This window comes from Myotis daubentonii, chromosome 10, assembly GCF_963259705.1.
Source record: "Myotis daubentonii chromosome 10, mMyoDau2.1, whole genome shotgun sequence".
Lineage (NCBI taxonomy): Eukaryota > Metazoa > Chordata > Mammalia > Chiroptera > Vespertilionidae > Myotis > Myotis daubentonii.
The window spans coordinates 72914345-72934214 of record NC_081849.1 but is presented as its reverse complement, the minus strand read 5'-3'; the positions used below and the strand labels follow the sequence as shown (position 1 = coordinate 72934214).

At 47.5% G+C, this 19870-nt stretch overlaps 1 protein-coding gene across 6 annotated transcripts in view; it reads left to right on the top strand.

The window, feature by feature from the left end:
* Positions 1-19870, top strand: part of ATXN7L1 (ataxin 7 like 1) — a 229902-nt gene that overhangs the window by 72920 nt on the left and 137112 nt on the right. For 5 of the 6 annotated variants that reach the window (XM_059712799.1, XM_059712796.1, XM_059712798.1 and 2 more), the window contains exon 3: positions 3528-3632. The exons of the other annotated variant lie outside the window; for it this stretch is intronic. In XM_059712799.1, coding sequence (XP_059568782.1) covers positions 3528-3632 — 105 coding nt within the window. The remainder of the gene's footprint in view (positions 1-3527; positions 3633-19870) is intronic. 6 annotated transcript variants of the gene reach the window in all.

Below are 19870 nucleotides of genomic sequence, written 5' to 3'. Positions count from 1 at the left end.
AAAGTCCCAGTGGAGTGAAGGGCCTGGAGTGCAACACACCCCCAGGTGGCCAGTCTCTGACCAGCCTAACCTTTACCCTCAACCCCTGACATAAGAGGTGTGTGGGGCACAGGGTGGAGGCCCCGCAGATTTCCAAAGGAATACACAAACAGTTGTACATCCAGTGGAATCCCACCAGGCCTCCCAGGTCATCTGGCGTGTATAGCGAAGGTGCAGACACAGTGCCCGCACCCTGCAGTGTCTGGTCTCAGCTTCCAGCCCTTGGTACAGCTTCTGGCACAGAGTAGGTGCTCAAGAAATTTTTGTTAATGCTTGTTTTTAAAAAAGTTAATGAATTTCTTTTATTCCTTTAGATCTATTGCAGAAATGGTGTAAGGCAACTCAGTAAGGTTTGTTGAATTAATAAGTGTCTTAGTCCTCCAGCTCCTGGTCTCACATGTTCCTGGATATAAAATGTAACTAAATCTAAATGAGATGCAAGGTGTTCATAAAGGTTGCCAGCGACTTTTTTTTTGCTTTTTTTTTTTTTGCTTTTCTGTAGTTTTCAAATGTATCTTCAAAGAACATGGATCACTTTTGTTAGTTGTTAAAAATGTTCATTATAAAAATAACCTGTAAGTAAAAAGTAAAACAGCAGGGTGTCAGCCGTTCAGAAGCGAGAGGCATCCCCTCCATGCTGCGAGGCTCCGAACCAAGGGCCGGGGGCACGGTGGGTGGGCCCAGCGTGGGCCTCCTCACCCTACCGGACTCTTGTCGCAGTTGGGTTCTCTCTCAACCTCTGCTTCCACGGGCCTCCCGCCCACCAGGCACTGACTAATAATGCTCCCCTTCGGTAACAAGTCCTAGTCAGAAGTGGAAAGAGAGTCAAGTCCTAGAGTGGGGAAATCACAGGCCTCACCCAGGACCACCGGCAAGTTGGAAATTCAGTGCACCCTGGTCCCCAGCCCTGACCCGTCAGGTGCTGTGGGCGAGCTGGGTCCACGTGCACCTGGGACCCGAGCAGGACCCTGCAGGGGGAGCCAGCCTCCCGCTTCTAGAAACACGCCTCTTCCTGGGGAACAGGGGCCTCAGCTCCTTGCATACGACAAAGGTGTCGCTTCTACTTCCCACTAAGAAGCAGGCTGCTTTGAGTAAAGAACGCAGAGCCGTGATGTGTACCTTAGTTAATTAAACATTTGCTTGGTTATAAACGAGCCGTCCCCGTATCATGAGGAACTCAGCTCTTCCCTGTGGCCTAGCCCTGCAGCTGGGGGAAACCATTGTGTGTTTGGTGTTTTCTGTTAAAAACACTGGTTGGGTCTAGAAGTGAGGGTTCAGGGAGTTGGGGAGAAGTTGTTCAAGGGGTTTGTGTCAGAAGGCATTGTCGTGCATACACTGTCTCAATTCCTCCGTCAACTCTCTGGTGATTTATAAGAACCTTGCTCTCAGGGCTGAAGTGTCTCTAGAGCTAGTGGGCTGAGAAGAAGTAGGCCAGGTGCCTCCAGGGCTCTGCCTCCACCCAGCGGTGCACAAGGAGATGTGACCACCTGTTTCCTCAGAACTGATCTCTCTCTCTCTCTCTCTCTCTCTCTCTCTCTCTCTCTCTCTCTCTCTCTTTTTGACAACTTTTGTTCATATGCTAAACAAGTCACCCATTGAAAGTATACAATTCAGTGGTTTATAGTATACTAGAGGCCCAGTGGATGAATTCTTGCACAGGTGGGGTCCGGCTGGCCAGCCCTGATTGGGCTGATTAGGGCCAGCCAGGGGAAGGGAAGCGGGGGGTTGGCCAGCTGGCCCCACACCCGATTGGGGTGGGTTGGGGGCAATCGGGGGTGAGGCTGGCCGTGGGGAGGGGGGTTGTGGGGGGGCTGTGGGCATTTGGCTGGCCAGCCCCGCCACCTGGTCGAACTCCCAGTCGTGGGGACAATTTGCATGTTAGTCTTTTATTATATAGGATTCACAGTGTTGTGCAGCCATCACCTTTATCAATTTTAGAACATTTTATCACCCCAGGCCCTGGCCAGGTGCCTCAGTTGGTCAGAGCATCATCCCAATACACTAAAGTGGCAGGTTCACTCTCTGGTAAGGCACATACAAGAAGCAGTGAATGCATAAATAAATGGAACAACAACAAATCAATGTTTCTCTCTCCCTCTCTCTCTCCCTCCTTTTCTCTCTAAAATCAATAAATTTTAAAAAAAGAAAAGAAAAGAAACCATGCACCCTTTAGCAGTCACTCCCCAATTCCCTCCAAGCCCCCCTGCCCAAGACAAACACTAATCTAATTTTTGTCTCTGTAGCTTTGCCTATTCTGGACGTTTCCTATAAATGGAATCATTCAATATGTGGCCCTTGGTGTCTGGCTCCTTTCACTTAGCGTAATGTTTTCAAGGCTCACCCATGTTGTAGCAGGTCTCAGTACTTTATTCCTTTTCGTGGCTGAATAGTATTCCATTGTCTGGTTATGCCAGATTTTGTTTATCCATTCACCCACTGGTGAATATCTGGGTTGTTTCCACTTTTGGCTGTTATGAATAATGCTGCTGTGACCATGCCTGTACAAGTTTTTGTATGGACACATGCGTTTATGTCTCTTGGGTCATGTAACTATATGTCTGATCCAGTCATTTTTTGTTTGTTTAAAAACCTTCTGTAAGTTCCCATTGTTCCTAAAATCAGGTTCAAAATCCTTACCTCGGTCTACAAGGCTTACCTCTGCTGGGCTCTCCCCTTGTTCTTCTGTCCCAGCTGAGAGGTTCCTCCAGCACAGAAGCCTCCTTCCCTGGCAGGCCTGTCACTTTCCACTCCCTCCTCTGGCTCTGTGTTTATCTAATCCCTTCACCCACCCCTAACGCCAGCGGATATAGCTCCACCCAGGGAAGTCTCCCAGAGCATCCCATGCTGTGATGGGACCCTGCACATCTCCTCAGCACGTGCCACAGTGATGACCACACGATGACCAGTGTGTGCGGTTCTCTACTTAATGCTTCTCTCTGCTCACTGTGAGCGCCAGGGGAGCAGGGCCCTCGCCCTTGTTCACCAGTCATCCCCGGCACCGAGCATGGTGCCTGGTGCCTGCGGACACTTGCTAAACGTTAGTCAGATGAATAATGCAAGCCTCTCGTTTTGAGGCTCCTTTCATTGGGGTCCCCCTCTTTCCCCCTCACTCACCTGAGAGACCTCTGCTTAAGTCAGAATGGGTTTGGGGGACCCCCTCCTAAAATAACTTGTGCCTCCTTGGGTCCCAGCTCACATGGCTCTCTCGGGACAGGCTAATGCCCCATCACATGGGACTCAGGGAGCCGGGCCACCACCGGCTACACCAGCAGTGGCAGCCAGCCATTTCCAAGGGTGAAAGAGGAGGTATTCTCTGAGGCAAGTGCTTCTCTGAGAGTTGGGGAGCTGCATTATGACTAGCCACGTTCCCTCTAGTGACGATTATTGCCTTTCCGGGTGTCTCATTTGAAAAACTGTCCTTGAGGAAGCTCTACACCTCTGAGACTTAATTGCTTTTTCAAAAACACCTGTTTTCGTTTCCCCCACAGATATGCACTTATTTGGCCATTACCCAGCACATGACGACTTCTATCTCGTAGTGTGCAGTGCCTGTAATCAGGTCGTCAAGCCACAGGTTTTCCAGTCGCACTGCGGTAAGTGGACTCCTGCCGCCTCGCGGAGCAGCGCCGCCCATGGGCCCCCAGACGGGGTCCGGCCCTCTGTCTGTCTCAGCCCAGGCCTGTGGGCACATCCTTCCTGGGGCTCAGCCTCTGCTCGCAGGGTCACTATTTTAGGATCTGTAGTCCTGCTGCTGAAACGCGCAGTCCTGTCAGAGCCAATGAGAGAAAACCTGAAACTTGTTTAGGTGGATGGGACTAGACAAACCACCCACCCGCCCAGCCTTTCCACAGCCTCTGCAGGTGACAAAGGGAGGGGAGCTCGGTGGCTGGAGGAGCCACTCCCCTGAAAGAGAGGGCCAGGAGGGGTCTCCCGATCTACACCAAGGAGGCCTGGGAGTCAGGAGCAAGTCCCTCCGGGCCATTGGGTACTGCCCTGAGGCTGGCTTCGCCTTTTAGAGGAATCCTCCTTGTTAAAAAAAAATGCAAGTGTTTGGGAATCCGCTTTCCCTCTGAATTTTTATATCCTTGGTGTAATAAATTGCCTTCATCTCGTCACCAGCAAACCCGGGACTCCCTGTCAGTGCAGGCGCCATGAACATACAGCAGATAAAGTCCACCCTGCCGCTCCGCTCAGGAACAAATAAATAGCTAGTGACCTGAGATGGGACGTTACTTAACCTCTCCGGGTGGAAGTTTCCATATCTTTTTAAAGGGGGGCGTTGGACCAGATGATTTCCAACGCTGTAATACGCTGTCAGTTCCAGAACAGTATGTCCCAATCTTTTTATTTAAGCCATACTCCCTTTTGATGAACATAAAATCTAAGTGCCTTCCTTCACTGTTAAATGTCAAAGCACATTAAATATTGTGCCTTAAATAAATCAAGGCATTTTTAATATTACTCGAGGCCCAGTGCATGGATTTGTGCACCAGTGAGGTCCCTCAGCCTGGCCAGCGGGGATCGGGCTGAAACTGGCTCTCCAGCATCCCCCAAGGGGTCCTGGATTGTGAGAGGGCGCAGGCCAGGTCGAGGGACCCCACCAGTGCATGCACCGGGCCTCTAGTATGCATATAAGATCTTTGGTTAATCTGTTCTTGCCCTCCCCCTTCCCCCTTCCCTCTGAGATTCATCAGTCTTTTCCATGTTTCCATGCCTATGGTTTCCGCTCCTGCATTGAGTGTCTGCCCCCTGGTGGTCAGTGCGTGTCATAGCTACCGGTCAGACAGTCAAACGGTCAGCTGGTCACTTAGGCTTTAATATAGATAGATTTTAATTTTACAAACTACATGTTATCCCTCTCTCACACTCAGAATTTCTCATTTCCCCCTGCCCCTTCAGTTATCACTATTCTGTAATAATAGGTATAAAATAAGAGGAGTTGAGCTTATCTAAGCTCTTCTGTAAATGTATTTGGAACTATGGAATACAGTTGACCCGTGAACAACACAGGTTTGAACTGTGCAGGTCCACGTACAAGCAGGTGTTTCCATAACTATGCAGTCGGTGCTCCATACACATTTCAGATCTGTGGGTTCAGCCCACTGCCAGTTGAAAACAGTACATATGTTCAGTCCATGGTTTGGAATCCACGGATGTGGAGGGCCGACTATATCCATTGTTATGCGCCATTTTATATGAGGGACGTGAGGACCTGCGGAGTTTGGTATTGGCAGGGGGTGCTGGAACTAACCCGTGGATGCTGAGGGGTGGTCGTCGTTTTTATGTATCCTAATATCATTTATGAATATGTAGATGTGTGATATGTGCATATCTAGATACATCAGATTTTACCTATGTATATACTGTAGGTATAGTTTGTGTTCATAACATACAGAGAGAAAATCCAAGCTTTAGGGGCACTTTCCAGCACTTGCTGACCTGCACAGGCAGAGAAGGCCCTAAAAGTGTTTACAGAGAGCTCTGTTTAGAGGCCGTCTCCTGCCCCTCCCTGCAGCCAGCTCTGTGACCTTGGGCTACTTGCTTACTGTCTCAAGGCTTTGGTTTTTCTAGTCTCTTCCATAAGGAGTGGCTTTGTGAGTGCTTCTGGCTCTAACCTTGTCTACCTGGCAGAATGAGCATGAGAGGAACCAGTCATGTGCCCAGCACGAGCTGACCTTCTTGTTCAGTGTTGTGTAGCAAATGACCCCGCCCTTATGCCGGGAAGAGAGAAAAGATCCAACTTCTCCAAAGGGACTTGGCAGAGACCCAGTGCTGGTGCTACCAGCTGAGGTGGCCGGTGGGGTCGAGAGCAAAGCAGGGGAGAGAAGAACCCAGACTAGTTGGGTGGTGAATGACCATGGAAGCTCTGTGGCCAATTGCTTCTGTGTGTCCAGCAGATGCAGAGGCCAGATCACCCTGAATGGGGTCGTCATGCATTCATTCACAGGGATGTGCTGCTGTTCTGGGCACTGGGATACAGCAGCAAGCAAGGCAGACAGAAATCCCGTAAAGCCCTTAAAACCTTCACTGGGATCTTCATTCACTGACAGAGACTTTAATGAAAGAAACCTGAAAGGGACCCAGGACTCCACTGTGCCCTGCAGAATTCTGCCCAAGGCAAGGCCCCATGCAGCCGTGAAGGAGGCCTCTAGGGCTTGGCTCTGCTGATTCACGTGCCTTCCTCTATCCTAGGCCTTTTGGGACAAGAGCCAAGTCCTGTTGAGGGGGATAACCAAGTGTTTTGTGGCATCTGCTTTGAGCAGTGGCTGTAAATTAGTTTGGGGGTTTGAGTTACTGATCTCATCACCCAAAGCCCAGTCTCTGTTGAGCTTCCTGCTGAACCAGCTGACAAGTAGCAATGAGGACACCTCATCTTCCAGGTGTGTGTCCTGTCGATTCACAGCCCATGTTTATCGAGGCCAGGAGAAGGCAAGGCAGAGCTCAGAACCATGGCAGCTCTCCGGAGACAGTGAAGGTTTCTTTGTTTCCCTAAGAATTCCTCCTGTAGTTTCATGACATTTCTTTTTTTGGTGTTTTACCCCTAGTCTTACTATTTTCAACAAGTTAAAAAGAATGTCACTGTACTAAGTGTTAGGCTCCATATCTTTGAGCACATAATCCTCTCAACAGCCCCAAGAAGTAAGACCAATATGATACCATGTTGAACTTGAGGAAGATAAAGCTTAGGAATGCCTTGCCCCAGGTCTCAAAGCGAGGCAGGTGTAGAGCCTGATTTTGAACACGAAATCAGGGAAGTGCATGCTTTGCCTGTTGGCTGGTCATTGTCCCTCACTGCCTTGCTGCCTAGATCGCCTGTGGCCCTGCCCTGCCCAAGCTCCAAGGCCTGACCCATTCACCTGCCAGCTAGCAACTCGTATGTAGTACAGGGCTTCAGACTTGATTTGGTTAGTTGCAGAGCTTTGTTCAAATAGAATCTCATGTGGAACCTCAGTCTATAACTATATATGCAAAGGAAGCCACCGGGGTGGAAGTTGGGGTGGGTGCTGGAGTCACTCCTGACCTCCCAACCACCCAGGCCTTCATAAACAGCATTTGAAGTTTGTTATAGTGGAGAGAACATGGACTTTAGAGGCTAACAAAGCAATTCACATGACTCCCCATTAACTGTGGAGGCAGGTCGCCTCGTGTCTCTCCATCTTGTCTGCATAATAAGGACTTTGTCTGCCTCATGGTGCACAATGACTGGTGTGAGGCACCTTCCTGCAGATATACCCAGAGCATGGCTTCATTTCCTCCCACTTCTCCCCTTGGCATCCCTCTCCCCTGTGTCCCCCTGGATTGGATTTACACCTTTCAGTACCCATGGAACTCCTTTCTCCTGTGCCACTTCCCACCTCCTGCCACACACTGCAGTTATCTGTGGACTCTCAGAACATTCACCAATTTCTAGGATCCTTTCAGGATCAGGGGTGGTCCTTTTCAACTCTGTATTCCCAGCACACAGAATCATCCCTGCCCTGGCCCTGGGAAGCAGAGCTGCCATGCAGCGGGAGGGACACTGCCCAGGGACCAACACATCTGGGGCCAAATCCCAACTCAGCCTCTGCGCAGCCCTGAGACCCTAGACTTGTGACTTGTAAAAGGACAGGGGACTGGACTGTGTGCTCTTTTAGAAACTTGCTCATTGTCAGCACCTGTGATTTGGCCCCGGGATTTTGAGGATCATGGCATATACAGAGAGATGGGCACCTGGCAGCATTCTAATCTTGGTCTCCTGTTTGTTTGTTTATTTCTTTATTTTTATTTTGAGAGAGAGAGAAACATAGATTTGTTGTTCCACTTATTTATGCATTCTTTGGTTGATTCTTGTATGTGCCCTGACCAGAGATTGGGCCTGAAATCTTAGCATATGGGGACAACGCTCTAACCAACTGAGCTACCTGGCCAGGACCTACTTGTTTAAGGGTGTGTGTGTGTGTGTGTGTGTGTGTGTGTGTGTATTTAGGCCATTGGTTATGGGGACTTTGGAGGTCAGTGGTAATGTGAAAAAGCCCATAGTAGAAAAACCATGAAATTCGGAGTCAAACAGACCCAAGTTAGACTCTTGACTTACATTTACTAGCTGTGTGAGCGTGGGTTAACTTCCATGACCTTTCTGAGCCTCATTTTCCTCCGAAATGAAAGCGATCATTCTTGCCTTGTGGAGTTACAGAAGGAACGGAGGTAGAGTAGTTTCCTGGCACATGGTAAGGAAATAAAGAAAGGGTAGCTATTATTGTCAATAAAGTGTGGCTATTTTTTATTAAGTTGAATGTTCTTTATGAAAAATGGGAAAACCAATTCAGTCAAGTGCTTCCTGTCTTCGTTTCTTGCCCCATCTCAGGGGATGTGCACGCTGAGGTCAGCCTACAAACTGTGGCCTATGATTCATCTTCTGCTTCCCACACTCTTGGAGGCAAGAATTGTCGGCCTGAAGATGATCACGTTGCCAAGAGCCCCAAGGATCTGGCTTTCTAAATATGGTTTACATTCACGTTAGGCCCCAATATCAGCTCCTTAGGAAATGCTTTGAAACTCCCAGGATCTCTCCTGGGTCCCTATCATGGTCCATCTGACCTTGGCCACCTCTGCCATCGGACTCACATGAAGCCCCCTCCCAGGACTGGCCACATTCCTTCTGCTCCTGACTTGTGCCCCAAGCTGGAGTCCCAGACACAAAAAGTTCGGGAGACCCTCTGCTTGGCATGGTGTGGAAAGCCTCTGGGAGCCACCTGTCCACCCCCCGCCTGTGTTGGCCTCTTGCGTCTGCACAAGGGCCCTTTAGGTGCTTTGTAAATATCTTCCCAGGACTTGAAGGGATTGCTTTGTTTCTAAAGCCCCTGAGGTAGGCTGATGAGGCTACTTAGGGACGGCTAAAGAAAGGGGGCAACAGGACCAAAAAGCCTAGCCTTGGGGGCCTGACCCCACTCCGATGGCATCCCTGTCCCAGCCGTGGCTGAAGCACTGACGTGATGGGAGAGCATCGGGGTTGGGAATAGCCTCTCTGGGGTCCATCTGCTTCGAGTCCAGCTCTCCCATTTAGTAGCAGGTTGCTTTGCCTCTCTACGCGTCAGTTGTCCGATTCTTAAAATGGGGAGAGTAGTTTACCCCATAAGGTTGTTGTGATGACTAAAGGAACTCACAAATGGAAAATAGCACAGCAGTGAAACAAAGTTTGCTTTAAAAAAAAAAAAAAGTTAAGCTATCGTTAACCAGTTGACTGTTAACTGTTGCAGAGATTTTTAATGAATCCGAAGGATTTTCCCTTGTGATTGCTGCAGTGGGAGAGAGCCTGGTGTGACACTCCCTTGTGTGTTAGTGTGTGGTGGGTCCCAACCTCAGCCCAGAAGTAGTGTTGTCATTTCTTCCAAAAAGAATCCTATGTGTGTGGTGTGTGTACATGCAAGTGTATGCGCGCCCGTGTGTGTGTGTGTGTGTGTGTAGCGAGTTCTGTCTGTATGCACAGGCACATAGATAAGCTCAAAACAAGGTGCCTGCAATGGGAAAAAAATACTTTATTCTTTTTAATAGTAACATTTTTAATCAACTTGTGATATTATAATTAAAGAGAAAAATAATAGGTGAACCCCAGTTATAATTTTGTAATTGGGTTGAACATCGGTGAAGCGGTATGATTTGCCCAAATGAGAGGAGTGTGATTTTTTCTGTTTTTATCACATAACATAATTACATAATGAACTCCTCTAAAGCAGGGTTTCTCAACAGTGGCACTGCTAACACTGGGGGCTGGGTATTCCTCGGCTATGGGGCCGCCCTGTGCACTGTGGGATATTGAACAACTTCTCTGGCCTCCATCCCCGGCCATGACAAACAAAGCTGTCTCCAGGCTTTGCCAGTGTCCCCTAGGGGCCAAAATCTCTCACACACACACACACCCATTAACCACCACTGCTATAAAATAAAACATCCCCATTTGTCAGATCATATGCTGTGCTTTTCTATATTTACATTTTCCTCCAAGTTGAAATGTGTGCATGTGCACTTGTACACTAAGCTCAGAAATAACTTCTCTGGAATCACATAGGCAACATGTAGAAAGTTTACTGTTTCAGCTTCCACAGGGCTGGTGATCATCAAGACCATTTCCTCATCACAGTCACATACAAAGCATACAGTCACATACAAAGGATATCTCACAGAAGCCCATAAGCTGCCGTCTCTCCTACCTCTAAGTCAAAAAAGAAAAGAAAAAGAAATAACACATCTATCTATACACACAGCTCCCTTCAGAATTTTCAGCCACACCTGGTGCTTGCCCTCTGAGCAGAGAAACATACAGCCTCGCATCCCATCCATCAGACAAAGATAATCCTTGCATGTCATGCTAGTGGGGGGAAAAAATGTCTTGGAACCAAAGAATCTAGATGTCATTTAATAGACAAGAGGATTAATTTTTTCCCTCTTTCTCAGAGAGGGCTTTTATTCCCTTTTCTGATTATATTTTTGAATGCCCTTCAAGTAGCTGTTTTGCATGTTGATGGTGATGCAGTAGAATTTAATGAACTGTGAGCTAAAGCAGAGAGGCTGAGCTGCAAAATAAATGAGTGACAGCGACTTGCTGGTGAAGGCTGGCACCTTCATTCCTTCCGTGCACATCCAGATGCTGGTATCGGTTGGGTACCGAGAGCAGCCCAGCCCAGCCCAGCCGTGCTGCACATGGGAGGCTCGTTAATGAGGTTCCAGGGTTTCCTGCAATTGTTCTTGTTATTTTGTCTGCCTCCAGGTGACCTCTAGTTGAGGAGGAAGCAAACCATTTGTGCTTCTGAGCCCTAGAGAAAGTCAGTCCCTCCCCATGTCAGCGCCCCTTGGCTTCCCGGGACCATCGCTGGCTAATTAGCCTGCAGAACTTTGTGCCTGAGGATGCCAATTGACACAGTGCAGGTTTGGGTTTTTTGGTCAATTCAGATGAATTTTTTTGTTGGGATTAAATTTCTGTTCTTGTTGTTATTAGTTGTCTTTTATGAGACTCGATTACACCAGAGAAGTATAAAATGATTAAAGGAAATTGGTCTCATCGAACATATTCCTTGTAAAGTCTGACAGTATTAATAAGACTTGGCAAGAGCATGTAAATCCATGCAAACTTTATTGTGTTAGTAGTTTTTTTTTTTCTTTTTCACTTTAATTTGATGACTATATCTCCAATCCAGAATTAACTCCTGGATTGATATGTCTTTGGGGCTTCTTATGATCAGAAACAATACCTGTTGTTGTTGTTATTGTTTTAATATGTTTTTATTGACTTCAGAGAGAGGAAGGGAGACAGAAAGATATAGAAACATCAATGATGAGAGGGAATCATTGATCAGCTGCCTCCTGCATGCCCCCTACTGGGGATTGTGCCCTGACCGACCAGGAACACAACCACTGAGTCACACCAGCTGGGCTGTTGTTTTTTATTTCATCTTTCCATCGTCCCTCTTAAAGTGCAGGTTGAATAATAGGTCCTAAAGAAATCCTTGTAACAGATCCGAAGGAAAGAAATGACAGACTGACTGATTAGCACAAGGTTAAACCTTATATCAAGCATTACAACAAAGAGCATCTACAACGAAATAGGACCACATTTTTTTGCACATTACATTTTTATATTTTGACCTTGCTACTGCTCAAATTAGAGTTAATGCTGGGTCTAGAACATAGCAGGTCAACATGTTCTCAAATCCTGGCTTTTCTTTTTACTCTGAGAATGGAAGACAAAAACAACAATAAAGCTAATAAGCTTATTGAGCCCTTCTCTGTGCTAAGCTCTTTATGTGTTATTTAATCCCATGGCCACCCTAAGGTGCTGTGGTCTTGTTATCCTGGTCTCCCACCCAAGGGAAGGGAGACTCAAGGGATTTAAGAAATTCGCTTAAGGTCAGGCAGAACCAGGATCCCCATCTCTGTCTGACTCCAGATCATTTTAACCACTATCCCAGTTGAATGTTTTTGGATCTGCAACCCCTTAACTAAACTTTAATACAGGAAAGTCGTTTTTGTTTCCTGGGGGATGCCGGAGACTAAGTGACAGGTGCCTGGGGGCAGCCGAGCGCCCGTCTCCTCCTCACTTTTGTAAGCTCTGCCACTGATCCTGTCTGCTTATTGGCATTGGTGACAGATTTGGGCACAGTTTTGAGGGAAGGAGGAAGGGAAAAAATAAATCGGTTATGTGAATGTGTTTAGAACCTTAGCCACAGCATTTTAATACACCTTTAAATATCAGAAAGTAAAAGGAAGAAAACTTGTAGTGGAAGAGGTGGAGTGGGCACCACCAGCAGGTCTGCCTCTCATTTCTTGTTTATCTCCAACAAATGAACAGACCATGAGACCCACAAATTTAGAGGTGATTTCCTCTAAATTCTGCGAAATTCCCTCTTTTTGCATGTTTCTGTGAGTTAAGTAGAAATGTTATAAATAAACAAATAACCAATGTAGTGGTGCTGCTCAGAGTTGGAGATAGATTAATAGGATCTTTGTAACCTTAGGATTATTGAATTCATTTTTAATTGAAAATGAACTTCTGCCTATAATCTTACCAAAGCTTATCTTGAAGGCTGAATGTCTTAGATTTACCCTTCTTCAGGTCACATGGTTTTGATTTATTCATTTATTCAAAATACATTTATTGAGCACCTACTCTATACCAGGCATTGTTCTAGAACTGCAAATACAGTGGTAAACAAGACAGGTAAGAGGTGACTTTCTTGAAACCTACTTTCTGATGGGTTAAATAATGTAAACAAAAATTCAGTTAAGCCCTATGAAGAGCTGGCACAATAGTGTCCCAGCAGAGAGCCCAGCAGTGAAGTGTGTGTGAGCTCAGGGAGGTGAGTGGAGAGCAGAACTGCAGAGCCCTCTAGGCCAGAGTCCGGAGTTTGGGTTTTTTTCTGGGTACGTTGAGAAGACACTGGAGGGTTCTGAGTGAGGGAAAGACATCACCTGGTTTATATTTTTAAAAGATCACTCTACCTGCTTGGAGCCTGAGAGACTTTGTAAGGACCAATGCATAACCAGGCAGATGAGAAAAGGATAAACTTGAGATCCATTTTGGAAATGTAGCTGACAGACTTTGCTGACGGACTGAACTGGAAAAAGGAGGAGTCGACGTTTAGCGCTAGTTAGAAGGAACAGCACCTAGTGATCTGGCAGGTAAAGCAGCAGAAGACAACAACCTAGAAGCTAAGAGAGAAAGTGTTTCAGAATCACAGTCAAACGCCAGGAGCTGAGTGAGAGGAGAAAAGAGAAGAGGTTACTAGATTTGCCACCAAAGGTTGTTGTTGACCTTGGCGATAACCCTTTCAAGTTGTATCTTGGGATTTTTTTCCAAGTGCAGGTGACTGCCGTTTCACATCACCGATAGACCTGTTTCTAGGCTGGCAACACCTTAAGCGTTTTTCTGCGTGTCTGCTGAGCTCAGCTGCCACCCGACCCACTTGCAGCTGGTCCCGCTGCCCCCGCATCTCTGGGTCCTATGGCTCCCATCCCTGTGCAGCCGTCACCTGTGAACACTAGACGCTGAGCTCCTGAGAACTGGAACTGGGCCTTTGTGTCCCAGCATGGAGTACATTTCCTGACATGGAGGACAGAGAGGAGGAAGGACTGCTGAACTCCCAACTCAGGTGCTCGTGGCTTCCTCCACTTCACCGACTGAGCATATTCAAGGGCTATTGCAATGCTTGTTTGCTTATCCATCACACACGCACGCACACGCACACACACACGTGCGCACGCACACGCATGCATACATGCACACACGCATGCGCACACATGCATACACGCACACGCACGCATACACGCACACCTGACTAGGCATTTCCAGGAGCCCTGTCATTATGCTCTCCGTGATGTTCTCTGAGTGAAAACAGTGCAGGATCTGTAGTTGGTGCTCAATAAAAAAGGGAGGAGGCAAGCAAGGAGGGAAACTTGGCTTGCTGGTTGTGAAAAAGCCCAGTGTCACATGCAGGCAAGTACGCTCACTGAGAAGACAGCGCTCGTTGAGAAGGCCGCCTCTGTCAAACACAGTTGGAGAGGCTGACAGGGGGAGCCGTCCACCCCCAGGGCTCTGGGAGGCTGCTGCTGTGATCCCGGACCACCACTGGGTTCTGGGGGCTGGCACTGTCACATGACCCTGGCCTCTGACTCATCCCTGGCTTGTCCTCGCTGTGCTGTACGAACTCCTCCAGTCCATTCCTCAGAGCTGCCTCCACCGAGGAAGACTGGAGGAACAGTCATCGCTCTATTTAAATCCGAGGGAAGAATGTTGCCAGCTCTGATGCAAAGGTCATGTTGGATCCTCCCCATCCTGCGCAGTGAGCCGAGCAGCATTTCCCAAACAGCGCGCCTTTCCCGGAGAAGTAAATCCGGGCTCTGGCAGCTCGCGTTTGGGTGGACACACGCTTGGGAAGCGCTGCAGCCAGATCCGTTCCGGAGGGAGACTCACAGCAACCGTGAACCCGTCACGGCTCTCGGAGATCTTGGAGGACAAAACAAAAACACATCTCTCGCGCTCTGGAGTCTCATCACTCGTAATTTATCTGAATTCACCACATGCCCTGGCAATGATAATATGCACTTTTGTTTCTAATAATGTGGCCCCAGACACAATCCCACTCCTTCATCTGGTGCCTGAGCAGAGAATCAAAGATCTTTTCCAACCCCTGGAGGAGACACTGGTCGTGGGAAGAGCCCACTGTCCCCAGACCATGTGGGGTGTATTTTATGAGCAGAAGGGTTTTGAAGGGTGCTTCTGATTATACATGACTCGCACCTCACACCCCGATGCTGGCACCCAGCTCCAATCTGAGCTGCAACTCTGCTGTCGCACTTTTCCTTCTGGAAGGGCCTCTGGCCCAGAGGCATGGCTTATGGTTGACTGTCAACCTTTGAACCAGGAGGTCACGGTTCCATTTCTAGTCAGGGCACATGCCCGGGTTGCGGGCTTGATCCTCAGTATGGAGTGTGCAGGAGGCAGCTCATCAATGATTCTTTCTCATCATTGATGTCTCTCTTTCGCGCTCTCTCTCTCTCTTCCTTCCTCTCTGAAATCAATTAAAAATATACTTAAAGAAAAAAAAAAGAGCCTCTGGAGCATTTGCTCAAGGAGCTCGTTCTAGCGCTTTGCCCCGGTCACTGGCTGTCCCCTCCGAGAGTGCCACATGTGAGGATCCGTGTGGGCTGGCCTCGGGACGCCGCAGGTCTCGGAGGAAGGTCCCAAGCCCTGCTGTTTCTAAAGTCAAAGGGCTTGTCCCCTCATTGTATACTTACTACGGCAGGTCTGCCTCCCTCCCCCACCCCTGGAAAAGGAGCTATTAAAGTGATGTGGCCTCACCCTGGCCGGTTTTGCTCAGTGGATGGAGTGTCGACCTCAGACTGAAGGGTCCCGGGTTCAATTCCGGTCAAGGGCATGTACCTTGGTTGCGGGCACATCCCCAGTGGACGGGGGGGGGGGGGGGGCGGGGTGTAGGATGCAGCTGATCGATGTTTCTCTCTCATTGAGGCTCTCTATCCCTCTCCCTTCCTCTCTGTGGGAAATCAATAAAATATATTTTAAAAATAAATAAATAAAATAAAGTGATGTGGCCTCTTACAATGAGTGGATTCCGGAAGTTGAGGAAGCATGGTAGTTAACATTTTGTGCAGGACTCTCCTGCTCTCTCATGGGGCCAGGCACTTCTGAAAAAGGAGTGCAAATTGGGGGTGGCTGCATAGGATACACAAATGTCAATGGGGGGAATAAAGGATGAAAGAATAAGTAAATCATTTCCCTTTGATGAATCCTGCTTCACATGGAGCGAATCATAATTTTTTTCCTGAGAAAGCAGCCGTAGTCGTTAGTTTACAAAACTGGAACGACAGATTTCTAAGGTTTGGTTTCTGACTGACGCTGTTCTTTGCTTGTGTATTAGCATCATAGATGCTTTGCTTTTCTCCCCCAGGAATTATTGCTTCGAATTCCTGAGCCTTCTCCAGAGGTGCGTTTTTCTAAGACAAGTGTGGCTTCATTTGTGTCGAGGCTGTGGTTTTCTGCTCGCCTCTCTGTGGCCGCCCTCCCCCGTGCGTCACCCTCTCCAGCAAGTGCCCGTCTCCATGGGAGCGCGGCTGCGTCTGTCCCCAGGAGTGAGGTCACGTTGACACTGGCCCAGACTGACCCCCTAACTCCATGACCTGCATTACTGTCACGTCTGGGGTGTCGTCCGGTGCATTTAAGGGGCAGGGGCCGGAAGCAACTCTCTGAAAACTCTGTGCCACTTTCTTACCGCCACTATCATATTCTTACCACTACGGATGCTCACCCTAGGGTGCGGCGGCGAGGAAGCTCTGCCCTCACAATAAGCCTTTGCCTCCGCTATTCTTGGAAGGGGGGGTGATGCTGATGTATGTTTGCTGAGAGGGGCTGGGGCACCAGCGAGGAGGCCTGGAGGGGGTGGGTGCCTGTGAGAGCTGCCCCACTCTGTGGTATGTAATGCTTGTGAGCCAGGAAACCACCAGCTGTTTTGACCACCACGGATGCATGCCCATGGCACAGGCAGAAGAGCTGTCGTCCTCTCCTTTCTCTTTCTGTTGCTCCATCTCCCCATCCCCACTCACCTGCAGAACTTGCAGACCTGTCGTCAGTGGTTTGATCAATATTAATTACCCCGACCCTGCATTCTATTCTTTTTAGGTTGTTTGGTGTTTTCCTTCTTAATATTTGTTTTATTATTCGCCAGCGCTGGAGTGGTGTTGGGCTGGCAGCACAGTCCAGGGGAAGGACCATCCGTCTGGTTTTAATTTTGTTGGGAGGACTCTTCCCTCTCTGCCTTCCCTGTCCCCACCCCCCACCCCCCACCCCCACCCCCAAAGCACTTGGGCCTGTATTTTTGTGTGTCTCCTATGCAGCGTGCCCTGATCACTTTTCAGAAGTGCTTGGCCCTGTGAAAGGGCAGACAGAAGGTCCCATACACACTGTTAAGGACAGTCTTCGCTTGATTCCAGGGAGCCATTAATTGTATGATGCCATGTCCGTTGAATAGCACCTTTTCCCAGGTGCCAGGAGCACTTCCAGGACAGTCTCTTTCGTCCAGCCAGCCAGTCGATGAGTCAAAAGAGATAGCAGAACAGGCCACTGTCTGGGAAATAAACCAATAGCAGCCTCTAGTGCTGCCTGGCTGGGTCATAATTAACCCATACACGTCCCTTTTTCTCTTCCTGGAATCAGGTACTCCATTGTCCCTTTGGTTTAGAATTTAGTTCAAAGTACAAAATAATGAAGTTATAATAGCTTGGGAGTTTACTGCTTCTGGTGTTACCCCTGATAAATGTTAACCTGGTCCCATAGCAACTAGGCCACACATAGAAAAAAATCACACCGATGCCAAGTGGTAATTTATGTGTGTGGCTTTGGTTTTCACACGTAAACCGTGGTCAGGGGGGGCATTACTATTGTTTTATTTTTGAGTTTTAGTTTAACTTCTGATGGCCACCAGAGAATATTAGTGATGTTAACCATTTTATAACTTAACTAGAGGCCCGATGCACGAAAATCGTGCAAGAGTAAGCCTTCCTTCCTCTGGCTGCTGGCACCGGCTTCCCTATGGCTGCCTGCATGCACCCGGGACCCGGGCTTTCCTCACAACCCCGGCTTCGTCAGGAAGGTCGTTTGGAAGGACGTCCAGTCTAAGTAGCATATTACCCTTTTATTATTATAGATGATACTTCCTTTGTGACTGATTACCAGGTGATCAGGTTTTTGTTTGTTTTTGTAAGTGTTTTTATTGATTTCAGAGAGGAAAGGATCAATGATGAGAGAGAATCATTGATCAGCTGCCTCCTGCATGCTCCCTAATGGGGACCAAGCCCACAACCTGGGCATGTGCCCTTACCAGGAATCGAACCGTGACCTCCTGATTCATAGGTCGACACTCAACCACTGAACCATGCTGGCCAGGCAGGTGATCAGTTTTTTTAATGTATCACATGATTAGAAAATTCATAGAATCTCTCGTTTTGTGATTATTCATATAACCTAAGCCATTTTGTCTGCTTGGTCTGTAATCTCTGAGAAGGGGGTTTTAAGTCTCCTGTGACGGGTGTTAAGTCTCTCTGGAGCCCTAACAGCTTTCGCTTTACAGTTTTGAGGCTGCGCTATTGGGTGCATATAAGTTTATGACTCATGTCTTTTTACTGGTGGAGTTTTCATCCCTATTAATGCTTTTTGCCTTAGGTACTATTTTATCTGATTAACATTGCTACCCAGTTTCCTTTTGGTCAATATGTATTTGCTTTATCTCTTTCCAATCTTTTCAACTTTTCTGTGTTATTTTGTTTTAGGTGTCTCTCTTGTAAGCAGTATATAGCTGGCTTTTTAAAAAGTCCAATCTGATAGTGTCTTATAATAGGTGAGTTTTATCCATTTACATTTATTGTGATAACTTTATATATTTGAGCTTATTTTTATCTTTTAACTTGTGTTTCTGTTTATCTTGCATTTCATTTGCTTCTTTGTACTCCTGTCCTGCCTTTCATTTGATTAGCAAAGTTTTCTTAACCCTCTTTCTGTTTTTTTCCTCTGCTAGCTTGGCCATAATAGACTTTATTTTATTTCCAAATTGATCTATATAAATATCTATTTATGTAGTGATTGCCATTAAGTTTCTAACATGCATACTGAAAGACATTTTTTTTCTAGTAGACTACGGCTTTCCTGAATCTTTTGTCTCAAACAACACAAAGACCTTTGCATACTTTTCTTACTTAATGTCAACTGGTAATTACAACAAAGAATGAAATCCTGGCTCAAAACATTGCCATGCATTCTCCGCCTCCCACTCACAGGGGGATTAGAGGCGTCCTGATTGATTTATAAAGCATGAGCTTTGTACTGATTTACTCAGTTTCATACCCTGCCGTGCTTTGGGTCGTCTCTCAAGTTCAGAGTGAGACATTCATTCCCAGCTCATAAAAATCTATCCCTCAAATTCCTGAAAGTGTTCCAAAGCAGGATTGGACAAAAGAGAAGTCGGTATCCTGGGGTCCACTGCTAGGGCCTGTTCCTGCCAATCCTGTTTCTCACGCGTAGGATTTCTACTGAGCTCTTCCCTGTTCACACTTACTTATACCTTGACGCCCAGAGTTTAATGTGCGTGTGAATCACCCAGGAGTCCCTTGCTAAAATGCAGATTCTGACTCAGTGGGTCTGTGTTTCTTAACACGCTTCCAGGTGATGTTGGTGCTTCTGATACATGGACCACACTTGGAGGAGCAAGTGCTTGGAGAATAATATCCAGCTAGGAAAATTGGGGCTTCAGCTCTCGGTCAGGGTTTCTTGGTACTTCATAGAACAGCAGATACCAGAAGAAACATTCTCTCTGAAGTGGTTTGGGGTTCGGGATCATTTTCATTCCAAAGCCCCCTCCCGCCCCCAGAAGTGAGTGCTCATTCAGCTCTCTGCGAAGTCCCTCTCCCCTCCATCCCTCTGCAGGTCAGCACAACACTGTTCACATCTCAGGCGTATCACTATGTCACACAGGTGTGCCTCTGTGTGTCGGTGCCCAGAGGAAGAGCCTGCCTAGGCCCAGGGGCAGGCTTCCTGGTAATTTATGTTTAAGACAAGCTTTTAATAGAGGCGCACTTTTAAATAGTAACCAGGAAAAAGAGTCTCTCCTCTTAACGGGTATCCATTTATAGGACTCAGCTGTTGAAGCTCAGGGGTAGCATTAGGCTTAAGTTTAATCTTCTGTATACCGTAATTTACAGCGCTGAGTAAAGCATTGTACGTACAACTATTTCAGTCATTTGCCGTGATAAATAGCTATTGCTCTTGGCGGAACAGGAACGCCATCTCTGCTTT